Source organism: Rhipicephalus microplus, chromosome 1, assembly GCF_043290135.1.
Source record: "Rhipicephalus microplus isolate Deutch F79 chromosome 1, USDA_Rmic, whole genome shotgun sequence".
NCBI classification, from domain to species: Eukaryota; Metazoa; Arthropoda; class Arachnida; order Ixodida; family Ixodidae; genus Rhipicephalus; species Rhipicephalus microplus.
The window spans coordinates 33,792,308-33,809,544 of record NC_134700.1 but is presented as its reverse complement, the minus strand read 5'-3'; the positions used below and the strand labels follow the sequence as shown (position 1 = coordinate 33,809,544).

General features: G+C 47.2%; 1 protein-coding gene across 5 annotated transcripts in view; it reads left to right on the top strand.

Moving 5' to 3' along the window:
• The window catches only part of Nipped-A (Transcription-associated protein Nipped-A), a 991,444-nt gene that overhangs the window by 28,639 nt on the left and 945,568 nt on the right, over positions 1–17,237 (top strand). For all 5 annotated transcript variants that reach the window (XM_075869412.1, XM_075869408.1, XM_075869400.1 and 2 more), the window contains exons 3-4: positions 1,399–1,448; positions 8,659–8,769. In XM_075869412.1, the coding sequence (XP_075725527.1) occupies positions 1,399–1,448; positions 8,659–8,769 (161 nt within the window). The remainder of the gene's footprint in view (positions 1–1,398; positions 1,449–8,658; positions 8,770–17,237) is intronic.

The window sequence follows — 17,237 nt, the reverse complement described above, 5'->3', positions numbered from 1 at the left end:
TAGCGCTCTCATAGGTGAAGAGGAGCATTCCGCGGGCCGCACCAGAGTGAGAGATTGAGCGGCCATGTCTCTGTCATGAAAATCAGTATAACACAAAAGTAAAACGTCTCCTTATAGAAGTAGTTTAATGTTTATTGTTCAACGATATAAGAGAGCTCATGCAATGTTTGTTGGTGTTCGACAGCTAAAACACCATTTAATTTGAATTCACCACGCTGATGCTTAGTGATACATCTCCATGACTGACGCCCATCATTAATAATCAAACATGCCCTTGGGGTCATGGATGCATGTGGTAGGTGTAGTAGTCATCGGTGAGATCGGAACCAAAGGAAGAAGTGTGACAACCCGAAGAGCGTGACAGATTGTGTACGAAACTTGGGCCAAGGTTAGAGGGAAATGCAATGTGTGTTGTGTTCCTTGTTGGCAGGCCACGATTTTGCATGGGGCGAGCGTGAGCGGGGAAGGCAAAGTTACATCCAGGCGAAGCAGCCACGTCGCTCTAAACGTTGCAGAGCTATTCTTGGTATTGATAGATGCTATGAGCAATGCGGATGCTTTGGGTCAGGTTATCACCTGGTAGGGCATTAAGGTGTGGACAAAATTGTATTTGTCCTGTTCGAAATGCGCGGAATTGGATGAATGTATAGGAATGACGCATTGGAAGAACTAATTGTGGATGTGACTGTCATGATGCACTTTATTAAGAGCACTGTGAGAGGGTTGATATAATAGTTGCATTTTTAAAGCCTATGAAGTATGTAGCTGTGGTGCAGTAGATAGCGTGCCTGGCAGCTATTGTCGCCAGCCAAGAGAGGATGGGTTCGACTCCTGTTGACGGAACTTTTTTTCTTTGTCTTCTGATCATGTGTATTTTTCGACATCATTTTCATGATGTAAGTCACTGAAATTTTGGTGGACACCGGCATAAAACACTTTCATGTTAAAAAAAAGTAATGTGCTGTTTTCTGCTCATAAAAAATGCCCTCTGTAGTGTCAGTGTAGGTTGTAGAACTGGAGATTCTGCCTGCACATTTTCAGTGAAAATGTAATGTGCATATGGTTTTACAGTGTGCTCATGTATCGATAGTGCTCTGACTTGTGTTTTGTCCACACCACGTGAAGGTTGACCAATACAATTCGAGACGTGGCAATGTGGAAACTCTTTCTTTTTGCATATTGGATTGAAATTGACCATTGCATATGTAAGCATTACTTTAGTATGCTGAGGACTGTTCACAGTGCTTTGTTTTCGTGCATGTCTTCTCTTTAGAGTATAGAGCAGCATTGTTTTTTGAAGCGGAATTTTGAGCAAAATTGCTTACATGTGGCTTTATTTGTCTTTGGTCTATAAACAGTGTGAAGGCTCACTTGCAGCTTGCACCTTATTTGTTGCAGAGGATGAAAGCAAGCTCAAGGCTGTTCAAGAACTGAGCGAAGAGTTGGAGGTGAGTCGGCCTGTTACAAAGACTTGGCTCTTCGTAAGAAGTTTTAGTGAAAAGAAAGTACTGCATACTTGTTCTGCTCTATGTTTACGCTCATTAGCATAACAAAGTAAGCTTGCCCAAGTCATGGTAACGACTTGCAAGACCGTGACAATTTTTTGTCTATACCGTAAAAAAAAATAGCCGCCTAAGCACTTTCTACAAAAGGCTAGTAAAGTCGCAGTGTGCAGTCCGTGTGTTTGTCTGAATTATTGGTCACATCTTTGCTGTTGACCATCCCATTTTGCTGCCCCAGATGCGCATGCGCTCACTGTGATGGAAAATAGCGTCAGAACTGGCACAACCAATCACATGCCCCTTTTCTATTAGCTCTGTTGCAGTCACTCTGCCTACATGTGTCTTGGTGTAGGTAGATGCGAGATCTGTAAACCAGCTATCTCTCGCTTGTGCCTCCACTGCTCAAGTGCGTTGTGCCTGAGGTGTTTCGCATGCACTGTCGCATTTGTCCACAGCCTAGCCTTGCACATCTTTGCTCTATAAGTCGCAGCTTCACTGCAAGGGCAAAGCAATGGCAACAACATTAGTACTATATAAGATTAGCATAGCTGCTCCCGGATTTTGACTGTTTTTTCGGGTTGTATGATTGTCATGAAAATCTCACGGAAATCGAAATTTCTGTCCTGATCTGGCTGTATTGACAAAAAAGCAGCTAAATCCGTTCCAGGCTTTTCCAACCTACCACATTTTATTATAAATGAGTTTAAAAGCCGTTCATGTAAACGTGCAGTATAATCTCAGTTATACGAAACCGCGGCAGATACGAATTCTTAAATTCTTCAGCCAAATTTTACTATGTTCATTGGGTCTTAAGTCGAATGTTCCGAACACATTTCCTAATCGTGACGGGTGATACGAACTTTAGTACGGAAACCGTGAAACGAAGGCCGAGAGCAGCGTACTCGAAGCTTTGGACGTACGCGTGCGACCGGCGCACTACAGTGTGTGTGATTGTCGTTGCCACAACCACTGAGGAGGAAACCGCGGTCGCTCTTAACACGATCATTTATGGCGACGACGTAACTGAGAGGACCCCAAGAGTGTGCGCTCAACCAGTCAAAGACGCTGCTTTCCGCTTCAAAGCAACGCTGCTTTCCGTGAAATCTCCAGACCACCCTGCGGCATATGCTGTCATAGATGTCATAAAACGACTTAGTTTTGAAGGCGCGTGCGCAGCCAAGAGCAATTGGGATTGTAAAATGAACTACCGTTTGCCGCTGCTGCCGCGCACAAAACCGCAGTCGCAGCGACGCTATAGCGATCTATGAGCTCCGAGCGCACGCAGCGGTAGGTTAAATGCAGTAAATACGTAAAAAACAAAAAAGTTAGTTTCGCCGCAAAGCCGAACAAAAAATGCGACAGCAACAACTTGGAATGTAACGCTGAGAATGGCAAGCAGATCGAAACGTGCAGTGCGCTGTTCACACACAAATGACGCACAAAAATGATACTCGCAGGACGAGAGCGAACTAACAGTGTTTACCGTGTGGGGTCTCGAATTGGGGAGCGTGCGCCACGCCACGCTTTTGAAGTGAACAGACACAGTAGACACGGTCGATACAAACCAAAGAACAATACACATTTATTTAGCTAATTTATAACGATGTTGTCTACCGAATCGTTACATCAATCGTAATTAATATGCTAGGACGTCGTTACACAATAACACGACACACTAACACACCCAAATCAGCGTCGCCAACTCTAGAGACTTACCACGAGGGCCCCCGGCGCGCAGGCCTGCGGTGCTACGCGTCGAGGACCCACGCTAGAGACAACCGTTCGCGGCAACCGCCACGCGCAGAAGAGGCTCACTCAACTCTCGCCCGCCACCAAGGCTTGATTTCCGCCAGGGGTCACCACCAGAGCTACCACTCTCACAACCATGATGATGATGACAGTGGTAATCAACGCCACCTACTACCTGATAGATGTCACCCGAAATGCGGCTTTTGGGCGAGACACATGGGCCACACGGCACAAACAACTTTACAGGGGGTGTCAGCAGCCCCACATTCCCCAAAACTTAAAGGAAACCATGCCCCAAAAACGAAGAAATCAGCTACACAAGCTTTAACAAAAAAATGACATCACATGTTCATAATGTCCCTGCGCCACGACACCGCCGCTGGTCGACACTGCTGCACTGTCCGGCTCGACTTCACCTCCGTACCGGCCTCGCAACAGCAACGTTGCCGTCGGCGCGACGAACCGTCGCTAGCGCCGACACGTCTTCCAGTTGCGACCAGCACTCACAAGGGCATCGGACTGCAGGCAGTTGCGCAGGTCCCAGGCATCTCCATCGCCCGACCTCACAACCGTGTTTCTGGCCAGCGACGCTGACACTGTGCAGAAGACAGCCGGCCGTGGATGACATCCCTCATCCCCATGAGGTCACTTTTCCTAATTCGTGCATTGCAAGATTAAAAAAAAAAAGTGAGGAAAGCAGAGCGCAACACCTCAACGCCACGATCCACCTAGTTGTGCCACGTGCGACAGGCGGGTGCGTAGTTCCTTAGGCCTAATGAGTCGCTCGACAACAACCGGCATCCACCCAGCACCCAGCCTAGTGTAGAAGAGGCAGCCGTGAGGAGACATCCACTCTGTGAGGTGGCCCTATCGCTCGCCGCACACAGCAGCTCACCGAGCGATTGGCGTCCACCGCCCCGGGCGGTGTCACGACGCCCCGGCGTAGAGCCGCAATACCAGACAGCAACGACGCCCGACTTCCTGAGTCCAAAGAGTTAGAAGAAGCTATTTACAGAATATCAGACCACCCACGAGGCTTCTGTACTCACTCGCTTCGGGCCTGGCCTACAAACCACGTGTTCTAGGCCTTGCTCACCCCAGGATGCAGACCGCATGGCTCTCGTCCCAATTCAACAACGGTTTTGAAAACTAACACCTACAAAAAAGAACAACTCTTCAAAGCAAAAAAAAAACAAACGCAACCTGCTGACAAATTCAAGCACGTCACAAATACCAATCTCCTCGCTCTCAACAAAGCACATCACCTACGCTAGCAAAGAAGTCCTTCTAGGCCTGCTCTACCCCGGCTCTAACAAAAGCTTGTACCGAACCGCAAAAACTGTCGTCCGATACTCTAAGAGCTCCACGTTGGGCAGCCAGTGTGAGGTCTCGAATTGGCAAAAGAAGGGAGCTTCCAATTCGAGACCCCTGAACCGCTCGACACGTAACGTGCTGTTTAAACAAAAACGATGCACGATACGTAATCACAGGTACATATGAGTACAAACAAACAAGTGTCCCAGTTATACTTCGCTGTGTTTGAAAAGTGTGCTGCTTCGCAAAAGGGGCCTGTGCAGAAACCGAAATGGCCTTTGTGGGCCTGGCAACTGATGCTTTCGTTTTAGTGAAAGCCGAAGGCACTCTATTCCCCCACCAAAGGATAAGCGTGCACGCACAGGCATCCATCCATGGGGAAAAGTACACGTGAGAGATAAGCACACGTGGGCGCATCGCGACGAGCTTGGCGCCGAGCGCGGGCGGCTTTTTTTCTTTGAGTGTTCATATATATGTGACGCTATGATGAGTGGCAGACGTGGCCTGGCTCAACGTTACTAGATAGGTTCAGTTTTAAAACTCTTCCCCATGCGCCGTGCGCCGCCGGCGTCTCCGTTTCTCGGCGTGCCGCGAGAGGGCGGGACCGCCTCATTTTGCTCTACCCGGCCGCTGCTCATCGCGTGCAACGGTGCTTCTCCCAACGCCGCTTCGGCCTTCTCATGACGTTAGCGCACGATAACATCAAAGATTACCCGCTACCCGTCAAGTTGTCTGCGTCCAGACTACATCTAGGCCAGAGTACTTTCCAGTAGCTGCTCAGGATCGCTTAATGTGGGGCAGAAAAGCCGTCCGTTACAACTCATTGCATTGCTTTATACAACAGGTCAGCCGAAGCGCATCGTAGTTTGCGCGCGCTTGCGTCGGCTGCTCGCCGGCAGTCAACCACGAGCGTGAACGGCAAGCTGGTAGCATGGAATAAGCCTCCGTTAAAACTTATTTTGATTGTCTCTTCCGAATTTTATAAAAAATAGCGAAACCGCTCATTTTGTTTCCAGCCAAAGAAGCAAGGTACCTTTTTTTGGAATAGTACCTTTTCCATGTCTTGCCCTGACAACAGTTAGCTTTACCAAACGCCACCAAGAAGCGACATTTCTGCAAAAGGCGAAATTGCTTTAATTGAAAGAATTATTGAGTCAATTAACTGACGAAGTTAAACCAGCTTACATGTCAATAAGCATAATGTTCTTTTCAGCAATTTATTGGTTTTCACAGTGCACACTTTACGGCAGACACAAAGTAGAAAAATATATGCAACGTTTTTTTTTTAAATATACAATCAACTCCACACCTTTTTTGCTTGAGGTGAATATTGCTACAATATACTAAAGCATGTTAAGAGAAACAAAGTAAGTAATGAACAGATACATGCAAGCATGTTTATTTACAAATCAACTCCACATCTTTTTTGCTTACGGTGAATATGGCTACAAAATACGAAATCATGTTGACAGAAAAAAAGTAATGAATAGATACATGTATGCAAGGTTTTTTTTTTTCATTTACAACAAACTCTACAACTTTGCCAGCGTGCTTACAGCAGCTTAGCGCGTTTGCGTGCCGACTTGACCTGCACATTCAAGGCACGCTCTCGCTGAAGGAATCTGGAATAGAAATGCATGCGCGTCACAAAAAAAAAAAAAAAAAAAGCTCCTTATCCGCACGCGGGATGGCCTTATTCCAAAGCGAGCGAAGCGTCGCATCTTTGGGAGCCGAGAAGAAGTGCCTGTCCGTGTTGTTCTTGTTGCTGCTGTAGCCACTGGTACACCCGGGAACGAAGCAGGTCGGTATTGTCGGCCTCAGCCTCACATGCAGAGGCCCACAGCAATGAAATACAGTCGCTGGAAAATCACTAAATGTGCCACTCGAACGGCATCGCTCATGCAGCACTTCTGAAAACGACTGCGCGAACAAGAAACGCCGGAGACCGGGGCACCGAATGCGCCGGCTACTGCGGCGCATAAGCGAAACCGCCTGCGAGCGCCCCGGCAACCGAGCCGGTTGCGACTGCAGCGCCACAGAGAGAAAGATCGGTGTCGGTTCCGGGCAGCGCCGGCCAGTTTTACAACTGAAAATAATCTAGTAACGCTGGCCTGGCTCATATGCCATTTCTATTTCATTGTCACTTCTTTCTTCTCGACCTCTACCAACCATTGCTTCATACATCAAATGATTCCGCCTCCCCCCGAAAGAAGGCATAGATTACGAACAAGAAGTAGTAAACAAGGAGAGATTAAAAAGTCACAAATGTCAAAATTCATAATTGGTTCTATGCTTCAGGGGAGTTCCGTAAACTTTTCAAGACTTCAGAAGATAGTGCAGCAGTCCGGTTTACGCAGGGGTTCTGGTGGGCGAGGCTGACTGTGGCGTTCTGGAGAAGATAACCACGTCCTGCACAACTGCACTGACCATGACACCGCTTCAGCAGCTGCGAAGAACCAACGAGGCTGGACGTCCTCGTAGAATTTGAAGGTCGGACGCCGTAGGCGCCGAGTTTTCTGTCATGGAGGCTGTATTCTTTGTCGTAGCTGAGACAAAAGCATTGCTTCCAGCTTGCCTTTGTGAAACTGAAGTTGATGATACGATGTTTGTGTACCTGCATTTTGCAAATGGTAAATTCAGTCTCTTTCGTGGTTTTTGTGGCGGTATCTCCATCGGTAGGATTGTACATGAATGCCTCGATATCTGGTACAGAAGACTTCCTTGACGTTTCCTTCTACGAATATGGCTCAAATGTTGACTTGGTCTTTCCTTTAGTTGGTGTCGTTTCTGACGAGCATCCTTAAGCCTCAAATCTGCTTGTGATCTCATTTTAGTTCGTCGTTGTGCTTGATGCAACTGCCGTAGTTTCCGGAGTTCTTTTAGTTCTTGATGGCACTGCTCATGTTGCGGAATCTTACGAGGTGGTACTCCTTTAGTAACACGAGCCTGCTTTTTCTTCATAGTTAATGTGACTAGTAGATAGTTGGTAATCGTTGGGTTGTCGTGATTCTCTAAAGAAAATGAAATGAAGGTGGTGCACTAGAATTGACTGGAAGGCCTTTGGAGGCTCTTGCAACGCCGTTCTTAATAGACGCTTCTGATACAGGGCAGTGCTTGAGAGTGGATTCTTCCGAGCCTACTGTGTTTGTTGGACTCTCAGGTGGCTGGGAACTTGACGGCGACACTGACAAATGCTTGATTTGATCGGATTTTGCTTGGGATTGTTTTTCTGTCTGCGCAACCTTGGAGCTTGACTGTTCTGATGCATGAATATGGACGGTAGACCCTGGGCTTGGCTGAGTATTTCGGAGTTCTTCAGGTCTATAACAACCGTAGCGAGCGTGTGAGGCGTGAGGTGGGCGTTGTAACTGACAAGCCAAGTGACGGAAAACTAGGTGGTGGGCCAAGTGTACGATGCGGGGAGTACAGTGCACTGTATTGTCGGGTAACACGAGTCCTATGGTGCAGTAATGATGTAGAAGCCAATTTTCGTGCCGTTGCAAAATACGGGGGAAGATTAAATCTTCGTGGAAATAGATCTTGATGTCTTTCAGAATGGGTATGGCCGACTCGATTTGGCTGTTTTAGTGCTTAAAGACGGCTGATGGTTGTGACAACTGAGATCGATTGCCTTCAGATCATGGGTTTTAAGTGAATCTCTATCGTAATCTTTAAATGGAATGATCATTCTTTGATTTTTTGCCACGATTCGTCACTTTCAAATATGTGGGTGAGGTAAAATTTGAATGCATTATTGGTAGCATAGTCGGTAAAGTTGACGACCATCTCCCGTTCCGACCTTGATGCAGCGATAGCGTGGAGCTCGAACAGGTCGAACCAGTCCTGTACAGGTCCATCGTCTGCTGCTCCGGTGTACTTGGGGATGGGAAGGTCAGTCGATGATTCCGTCATGATGCTCGTCAATGTGTACTGCTAGGTGCTTGTTCGGTAGTTTATTTATGGTCAGGGTGTCTTGCGGAGAACCTTGTCGATGATGTGCGACTGATAAAGGGGCTGGTAGGTCTCAATCCTGTCGACTCGTGTGACGAGTCATTTCATCTGATAGTGCTGTTGTGAACCTTCTGTATCGCAGTCCATTGTCACATCGGTGCACTACCCAACGTTCCTGGACCATGCCATGCGGGTGTTCTTGCGCATTCTCCAGGAGGGCAAGCCGCAGTTCATTGCTGAACACAACATGCAGGTGAGTGTTGCCATCCTCAGGCTGCTTCTACGAACTGAATAAATCCGGATTTTTTATGTAAAATATGTTCGTGGAATGGTTTCCTTGATAGTCGTGGAATTTTTAAAGGACACCATTGAACAGGGCTTGTAAAATATACTTTGAAATGGTATCGTGATACGATACAAAATGCTCAGGCTAGAAGTATTGGAGATACATATACAAGATACTGCCGCAAAAATTGTATCCGACTAGACCACCACAGTCTAGTAGCAAAGGTGTATGCACAAAAAGGACTGCTTAGAAAAGTTTTGAAATGTGCTCAATTTTATTTTAATTCAATGTTTGTTTTTATATCAAAAGTATTATCCCAAACTAAATTAGTCTACTTCCGAAGAACTTATTAAAGCTTGTTTTGGCTGCTTAACAGGACAGCTCTGTAGACACTTTGCTAACAGCAGTTCTTGCTTGCCATTCAGTAACTGATGGGAGTCTCCGCTGAGCTTGCCGACCTGCTATAGGGGACTGTCATCTAATCACACGGCTTTACGTGGTAGCGCAAATTCAGCTTGTCCATAAAATGTTTCGCAATACCAAACCACGTGTGTAATCCGCAACAACGCTGGTAGCGACTTTTCTGTGCAACATTGTGTATAGGCATACGTAGAGCGAATAAAGCTGCTGTTGATTTTCTTTTTTTCTTATCTGCTGGTGTGAACAATTTGTTGTCTACATACAGTCGAACCCCAGGGACAATATTGCCGCGACATAGTGCCTGCATTCAAACAACGTGCCCATTACCACGCGCACAGGGACATACATGCGCGCCGTCTAGTGTTGCACAGAGACGATGATGATAGCACGAGAACCCAGCTGGCCCCGGCTGATGTGCGCCACACGCTTGGGACTCTTCTTGGAGAAGTAGAAGAAGGAGACATCTTTGGTGTTCTGCTGTAACGTGCTACGACCATAGTCCCTTTGAGTTGTGGGCACAGGGTCGCCCTTTAATAAATACGTTTTATTACACCCCGAGTCCTTCAACATCGTTACATTTCTGGTGGAAGGTGCTGGGTAATGAACCAAAGCCCTACGAACGCAAGACAGCGTAGCCCCGACCACCAGCGAGTTGATCCTGGGGAGCTGACACCTGTGCATCAGAGGACCAGTCGCCGTCTTTGAGGTGATTCACCAGAATTCAGTCCACTCCACTTCACGCCAAGGGGAACTCGGTCAATGGATGCCGCCATCATGACAAGTCATGTAACACCGGCCCAAGTGATGATAAATCAGCCTCACCAGCCACCAGTATTTCATGGCGACTCGTCACGGACCCGAGCTAACGAGGGAGTTTTGACTCTTTCCCACGCCTAGCCGTGCGTGGCTAGTGGCTAAGGTACTCGGCTGCTGACCCGCAGGGCGCGGGTTCGAATCCCGGCTGCGGCGGCTGCATTTTCGATGGAGGCGGAAATGTTGTAGGCCTGTGTACTCAAATTTGGGTGCACGTTAAAGAACCCCAGGCGGTCTAAATTTCCGGAGCCCTCCACTACGGCGTCTCTCATAATCATATAGTGGTTTTGGGACATTAAACCCCACATATCAATCAATCAATCAAGCCGTGCGTGGCTTTGCCGTTTCCGGGGAAAAGGGGATCCTGGGGGTTGAGCCAACGCTGGGTGATTGGACCTTTAAGGCCCCCCGGCAGAGGTAACACACCCCTTTGGCCCCGGCTTCACGTAGACGGCACCCCTGGGCTGACCCACCGAGGGGAAATCGGCAGTCGCCTTTTCCTATCTCTCTCTTCCTACATCTTCGTCTTTATCTCTCACTTTTTATCTGTCCTGTCATCTCCTCTTTTCCGTTTACTTCAGAATTTCCTGGTGGCGAGGGTTAACCCTGTGTAGTTACCCAACCTTGGGTAGTTATATTCGGTTATAGCGGCGATGCATGGCTGGCGTCTCCAAGTGTTCACTAGTCAACCTTGCAGCGTCCCCTTGTTGGGCTCGGTGGTGGGTGGCCACCATAACCGCCGAACTTTATTGTATTTTATGGCAAAATCTTTTCCCCCCCTTCCTGATCGCTCCCTAAAAAGGTGGCGCACCGAAGATACTTTCCTGCCTAACACACCAAAGCCGACATTCCCAAAGTACCATGTAATCCACAGTCAAAACGAAAAAAAGACAGTCCGAGCTATTTCACCTTTCCTCGTTTCCAAAACTCTCACAGAAGCAATAGGCCCAGGTTACAAAGTAACAAAGATGGGATGTGGCGATCTTCTTCTGGAGGTTCGTGACAAAGCTCAGTATGAAAAGCTGTCTAAGCTTGTAGCCTTTGGGGAAACCCCTGTTTCGGTGGGCCCACACAGGTCCATGAACACTGTCCGTGGCGTAATTTCTGATGATGATCTTACTGAGCTTTCTGAAAGTGAGCTGCTCGAAAATTGGCAGGACCAGAACGTGGTCAAAGTCCAACGAATAACAATAAGACGCAACAACAAACTGACCCCTACAAAACACGTAATAATTACCTTCGGAACAAATGACCTACCAGAATCAATCGAAACCGGCTATTGTAAGCTTCCTGTAAGAGCAAAGTGCGCATCCATTCAACACATATCAGACAACTGCACCTCAGAAACAACTCATTGTTCGAACTGTGAAGGAGACCACGCTGCCTACTCACGATCATGCCCCACATGGAAAAAAGAGAAACAAATAGTAGAACTTAAGGTTAAATTCAATCTCACATTCCAAGAAGCGCCCCAACGCTTCGCAATACACAACCCATTTTATCCTTCCTTTGCAGATGTGACGCGCCGGGGCGCCGCGCCACATGCCTCAGCACCCGCGAATGTCACACAGTGTGTGGCCGCGGTCGTGCCGCCAGCGCCCCCGGCTGGAGCAGCCTGTACTGCTCCGCCACCTGACAAACAGGGCCGGCAGACCCTAGTGTCTGCTGAACCTCGGACCACTGCAGGCGCAGTCAGGTCCGAAAGTTCAGTGAATGTGCCTGCCCAGCAGGCATCATTCACCACCTCACATGAGGTGATGGATACAAGTCCCACTCCTCCAGCGCCTCAGACGCCGAAGGATAGGCGCAACTCCTTGGAGCGCGCCAAAAAAGAAAAACCTCGAATCACAGGGCCCTCAAAAGGCCCTGTAAACTAACGCAACACCTCTGCATGCACAGCACCACACTAAATTAAAATGACACAAATACTGCAGTGGAACGTCGGAGGACTGTTGAGAAACCTCGACGATGTCCTGGAACTTTTACACAAACATACACCTAAGGTGCTGTGCGTAAAAGAGACACACCTGAAACCGAAACACACCAACTTTTTACGTCACTACGTTATTTTTCGGAAAGACTGGAATGATGCCATTGTGCCATCCGGTGGTGTTGCCATTATAGTCAATCAAGAGATTGCATGCACACACCTAACACTACAAACATCCCTTGAGGCGGTGGCTGTTCGAGCAGTTCTATTGAATAAGCTCGTCACCATCTGCTCTCTCTATATACCTCCACAACACCGTCTTGAAAAGCATGAATTCGAGTCCCTCATAGACGAACTTCCAGAACGTTATATTCTCCTGGGAGATTTCAATGCACATAGCAATCTGTGGGGTGACTCTCGCTGCGATGCTCGAGGTCGCCTGATTGAACAGCTTCTTTTTTCTTGCGGTGCATGCCTGCTGAATCGGAAAGCGCCAACATACTACAACATTGCTAACAATACGTACTCAGCAATAGACCTCAGCATAATATCCCCATCACTCTTGCCTCTACTTAAATGGGAAGTTATTTACGATCTATATGGTAGTGACCACTTTCCTATCGTTATCAGCTCATCAATAACAAATTTGTCCTGCACAAGTTCCCAAATGGCTCACTGACAAAGCCGATTGGGAAAAGTTTCAAAAATGACTTTATTATCTTGGACTGACATGGCGGCATTGAGCATAGAGGATGCTGTATGCTACTTTACAGCTTTCTTGGTTGATGCAGCAACAAAATGTATTCCCCAAACATGTGGACCGTCAAGTAAACGACGAGTCCCATGGTGGAATAATGAGTGCCGTGATGCTCGAAAAAAACAAAATAAGGCATGGAGGTTGCTTAGAGACTCGCCCACAGCCGACAATCTTGTAAACTTTAAGAACGTCAAGTCGCAAGCAAGGAGGATGCGCCGACAGGCGAGAAGAGAAAGTTGGCACAAATTTGTATCGGGCATTAACTCATACACAGATGAGTCGAGAGTCTGGAGCATGGTTGGTAAGGTGGCAGGACGAGAAGCACATTCGCTTCCTCTAGTGAACACACAAGGGGAGAGTTCGGAAGACCAGGCAAACACTCTCGGAGCGCACTTTGAACAGGTCTCCAGCTCAACACACTATAGTGAAGCGTTCTGACGATACAAAACCGCAATAGAAAAACAGAGATTAGAGCGCAAGCCCAGAACACATGAGGCATACAACGAACCTTTCTGTTTGGCTGAACTGCAGGCCTCACTTGCCTGCTGCAATAAATCTGCCCCAGGCCCGGACCTTGTGGCATATGAAATGTTAAAACACCTGCCCACTGAAACCCACAAAGCTCTCCTCTCTCTTTATAATGCGATATGGTCTTCTGGCGAGCTACCCTCAGCCTGGAAGGAAGCTATCATTATCCCAATTCTAAAACAAGGCAAGGACCCGGCCTCAGTTTCCAGTTACAGGCCAATAGCATTAACGAGCTGTATTTGCGAAGTCTTTGAAAAAATGATTAACAGGCGCCTGATGCACCCCCTTGAAATTAGTGGCTTACTTGACCCATACCAGTGTGGGTTTCGAGAGGCTCGGTCCACCACTGACCACCTTGTCCGTATCGAAGCACAAATTCGCGACGCTTTTGTTCATAATCAATTTTTTCTTTGTTTTCCTCGATATGGAAAAGGCATATGACATTACATGGCACTTCGGCATATTGCGAGACCTGTCACATTTAGGTGTGCGGGGTAGAATGCCAGGGTGTCTACCAACCTGGAAAACCTGGAAAACCTGGAAAAGTCAGGGAATTTGAACACGCCTGGAAAAGTCAGGGAAAAGTCAGGGAATTTCTGAAAAATCCGGCCAGGTCATGGAAACTGACTGTAGTCTTTCAGATCGTCACGAAAATATTCATTAGCATTAATCAAAGCTTTAAAAATCGCTCCTTAAACCACACAGAACAGCTAAGCAGAAGCATAGTTAAAAAAAAGCAGTGCATAGCTGGCGCTTCTACTTTCCGAGTACAACGTTACTCACGCGCATAAAATTGTGCATGTTTGTCTTGGCCGCGATCTCGGCTCGGCTTGAGGGTTTTCTGGTTAGGCTGGAAGTGCCATCAGCAGAGGGCAAGGTGCACAGAATATGCGAGTCGTAATTATTTTTTTACTGAAATGTGTAGTTTACAGGTGCGTAAATTGGACTGGGATACAAAAATAGTAGTAGAGCAAATATGGTAATCCAGATCGGATCCAATCCAATCCAATCCACATATCAAGATGTCTGGGCTGCAGCCATATTGCCATTCTTCTTGTGATGCCGTGAGCATGCAGCGAGTTGCTATGCCTCTTGCGAAGAAGTGTTCGTTTAACCCTGATTGGGTGAACGCGGAAATATCCGAGCACGCCTCATGGATTAGAGCAGTGCCGAACGATACAAGTAAGGCTCACTGTGCAGCATGCCAGAAGACTTTCTCGCTTAGCAATATGGGCATCGCTGCTGTCTCCAGTCACGCTGTGAGCAAGAAACACCTAACTGCTGTGTGCATTGTGCAAAGTGCTTCCCAGACAAACATCCGCGCGTTTTTCGGTGCTGGACCCAACTTGCCGTGTTCCATGACTGCTACGACTACGAGTGAATGTGTATCGACTGTGCCAAGCACGAGTGCTGAAAGCGTGCCTGCTAAGCCGGTGGCCGTCGCGCCTGACGGGAAGGCATCCTTAAATAGGTTTCTGGTAAAAAAAATGTGTCACGAAAGCAGAAGTTGTTTGGTGCCTGAACACTATAGCGACCCATGGATCGTTTCGTTCAGCAGCAGCGTCAGCGGCGCTTTTTTCCATCATGTTCCCCACGTGCGACGTCGCGAAGAAGTTGCAACTTGGTAAGGACAAAGTTGGCTATACAATTTGTTACGGTATAGCCCCGTACTTCCGAAACAGGCTGCTATCAAAGCTGCATAGTGTCCCACACGTGGTCGTGGCTTTTGACGAGTCCCTGAACAAAATTGCTCAGAAAGAGCAAATGGACGTTTTGATCAGGTTTTGGGACCCAGCTGACGACGTTGTCAAAACCCGCTACCTGACGTCCTGTTTTTTAGGACACACTCGCGCAAAAGATTTAGCTGCCGCTTTCAAAAAGGCCACTGAGAACATTGAGCCGGCAAAAATACTTCAACTTTCGATGGATGGTCCAAACGTCAATTTGAAGTTGTTGAAGTCGTTGAAGCAAGAGTTTTCTGCGTCTGATGGAAATCAGAATATTGTGGACATTGGAAGCTGCGGACTGCACGTTGTGAGTGGTGCATTTAAAACAGGCCACAATGTGACAAAGTGGAACACAGTAGTGTTTCTTAGAAGCTTGTACAATTTGTTCAAAAACGTCCCTGCACGCCGAGCCGACTATGTCAATTTCACAGGGAGCATACTGTTTCCGCTAAACTTTAGCTCAGTGCGCTGGCTGGAAAATGGCAAGGCTCTTGCTAGGGCACTGCAAGTCCTCCCAAATGTGGTCAAATATGTTGAGCATGTCAAGAAAGAAAAGAAACTTCCAGCGTGTGGCAGCTATGCTCATGTCGAGACGGCTGTGAAAGACGAGATGCTGCCAGTAAAGCTGGCCTTTATGCTTTCAGTTTCAGAAGAATTGGAGCCATTTTTGGCTGAGTTTCAGACAGAAAAGCCGATGCTACCTTTTCTTGCAACAGCACTGGACGGCCTGTTGCGGTCACTGCTGGGACGAATCGTGCTAAAGGAAAAGCTGGATGCTGCAGGCACATTTTCAATACTGATAAAAATTGATCTGGAGAACCCAAACAGCATCATTGGTATAGCTGCCTTTGACATAGGCCTTGCCGCCAAAAGTGAGTTGCGAAAGATCACTAAACCATCTCACACTGCGGTGGTAAGTGTCAAAAAAGAATGCATCTTATTTATTAAGGCCTGTTCAGCAAAGATAATCGAAAGATCACCTCTGAAATACAAGCTGACAAGGGGGGCCAGTTGCTTAAACCCAGCAGTTTGTGCCGCTTCTGTGGAAGCTGGCCAGAAGCAGCTAAAAATTGCACTTGAAGTACTTATAGAGCATGGGCGCCTTACAGGCCTACAAGGAGAGAGAGCAAGTAGATCATATGTACAAGTGTGCTCGAACAGCACTGCACAAGTGTGTTTGCGAAAATTTGATCGTGCAAGAGAGCGCTTGGAGAAGCTGTGGGTGGAACTCTGTGCAAGTTCTCATGAAGAGCTACTGCTGTTTGTGAAGATTGTGCTGTGCCTTTCACATGGAAATTCTTCCGTGGAGCGGGGATTTTCAGTGAACAAGGAATGTCTTGTGGAAAATATGAAGGAGGAGTCATTTGTAGCACAAAGGTTACTGTACGATGAGGTGTCTGCAGCAGGTGGTGTTGCAGAAGTTGACGTAACAGACAAGATGATAGACATGGTTCGAAGTTCCAACATCAAATGGAAGGAAGACCTGGAGAGGAAAAAGAAGGAACGGTTGGACGTATTGGATGCTGAAAGGAAAAAGAAGAGGACTGCAGCTCTTGTGAAAGAGCTTGAATCAAAGAAGCAAAAACTGGTGGAAGACGCACAGCTTCAGGTCTCCATGCTGCAGCAAGAGATTGAATCCTTGAAACAGTGCAGGCATTGCCGATGCAAGTAAACAAGCTTTTCTGTTTGTCGAGGGACAATTATTGTGTCTTTGAATATTTTATTTATTGTAAAAAATGCTTTCAGACAAGGGAATGCAATAAAGCAGCATGGTTTTCATTTTATATGAGCGCCTCATAATTTCTTTTTACCGCTCAGGAGTTTGTTTTCCAGTGCGCAGTTTCTTCCAAGCAGACGTACCGGTCATGGAATTTGCTTGAAATGGTCATGGAAAACCTGGAAAAGTCAGGGAATTTGGAAAAATGTAATTGGTAGACACCCTGAATGCTGACAGTTATCGAAGGCTACCTGTCCAACCGTACATTCCGTGTCCAAGTTGGCACTCTCTTATCTCGAGTATTTGTCCAAGAAACGGGAGTGCCACAAGGAGGTGTATTGAGCTGCACACTTTTCATAGTCAAAATGAATTCCTTGCACCTGTCTCTCCCACGAAATATTTTTTACTGCATATATGTAGATGATGTGCAGATTGGTTACAAATCGTGCAACATCTCAATGTGCCAACGTCAAGTTCAACTAGGGTTGAACAAGGTATCTCAATGGGCAAACGAGAATGGCTTTATACTCAACGCACAAAAGA